The sequence below is a fragment of the Penaeus monodon genome, chromosome 25 (genome assembly GCF_015228065.2).
Source record: "Penaeus monodon isolate SGIC_2016 chromosome 25, NSTDA_Pmon_1, whole genome shotgun sequence".
Lineage (NCBI taxonomy): Eukaryota > Metazoa > Arthropoda > Malacostraca > Decapoda > Penaeidae > Penaeus > Penaeus monodon.
In genome coordinates this window covers 18925324-18925906 of record NC_051410.1, presented here as the reverse complement: position 1 = coordinate 18925906, position 583 = coordinate 18925324, and the positions used below count along the sequence as shown (strand labels likewise).

General features: G+C 36.2%; 1 protein-coding gene across 1 annotated transcript in view; it reads left to right on the top strand.

The window, feature by feature from the left end:
- The window catches only part of LOC119589339 (zinc finger protein 236-like), a gene marked incomplete in the record, with an annotated part of 34598 nt that overhangs the window by 10755 nt on the left and 23260 nt on the right, over nt 1-583 (top strand). Inside the window, 1 exon segment of the mRNA XM_037937958.1 lies at nt 402-563. Within this exon segment, the coding sequence (XP_037793886.1) occupies nt 402-563 (162 nt within the window).

The following is a 583-nucleotide window of genomic DNA, read 5'->3' as shown; positions in this document are numbered from 1 at the left end:
CCACCCTGCAACATCACCCTGTAGCTTATTACACATCCCACTACGAATGTGTCCCCTATATTCAGTTGGATATATGTGTGATGTGCTCTTTAGAATTTGTTATGATTTCGTTTATACTTTTATCGTACTTTCAAGAAGTTGTAATTTATTTATCAGTAGAATTTCTTTATTAAAAAGTTTACATGTAATCTTTTAGTAAGCTTGTTCACCTAACCCTTTCAGGTTTTGGCATCTCATGAAAACTATTTCTGCCAAGTGCTCCTTACCTTCAGAATCTTACACTCATTTAGCAATGAATCACCTTACGTGCATGTGTGTGAATGAGAGAGTGACTATCTGTACATACATGTCCATATCATTTTTTTCAAATATTCTTTAAACATTTTGATTTTTTTTTACAGATTCAGCCTGAGATGGAACCACCCATTGGGAAGGGGCCTTATACTTGCGAGTGTTGCAACCTAACCATTGAGAAATGGGCCCAGTATAAGAAACACGTAAAGAAACATTTAGAAGATAAACCATACCAGTGTTGTGACTGTGAGGCTTCGTTCAATGTACAAGTAAGTGCTCTGTTTTGCTC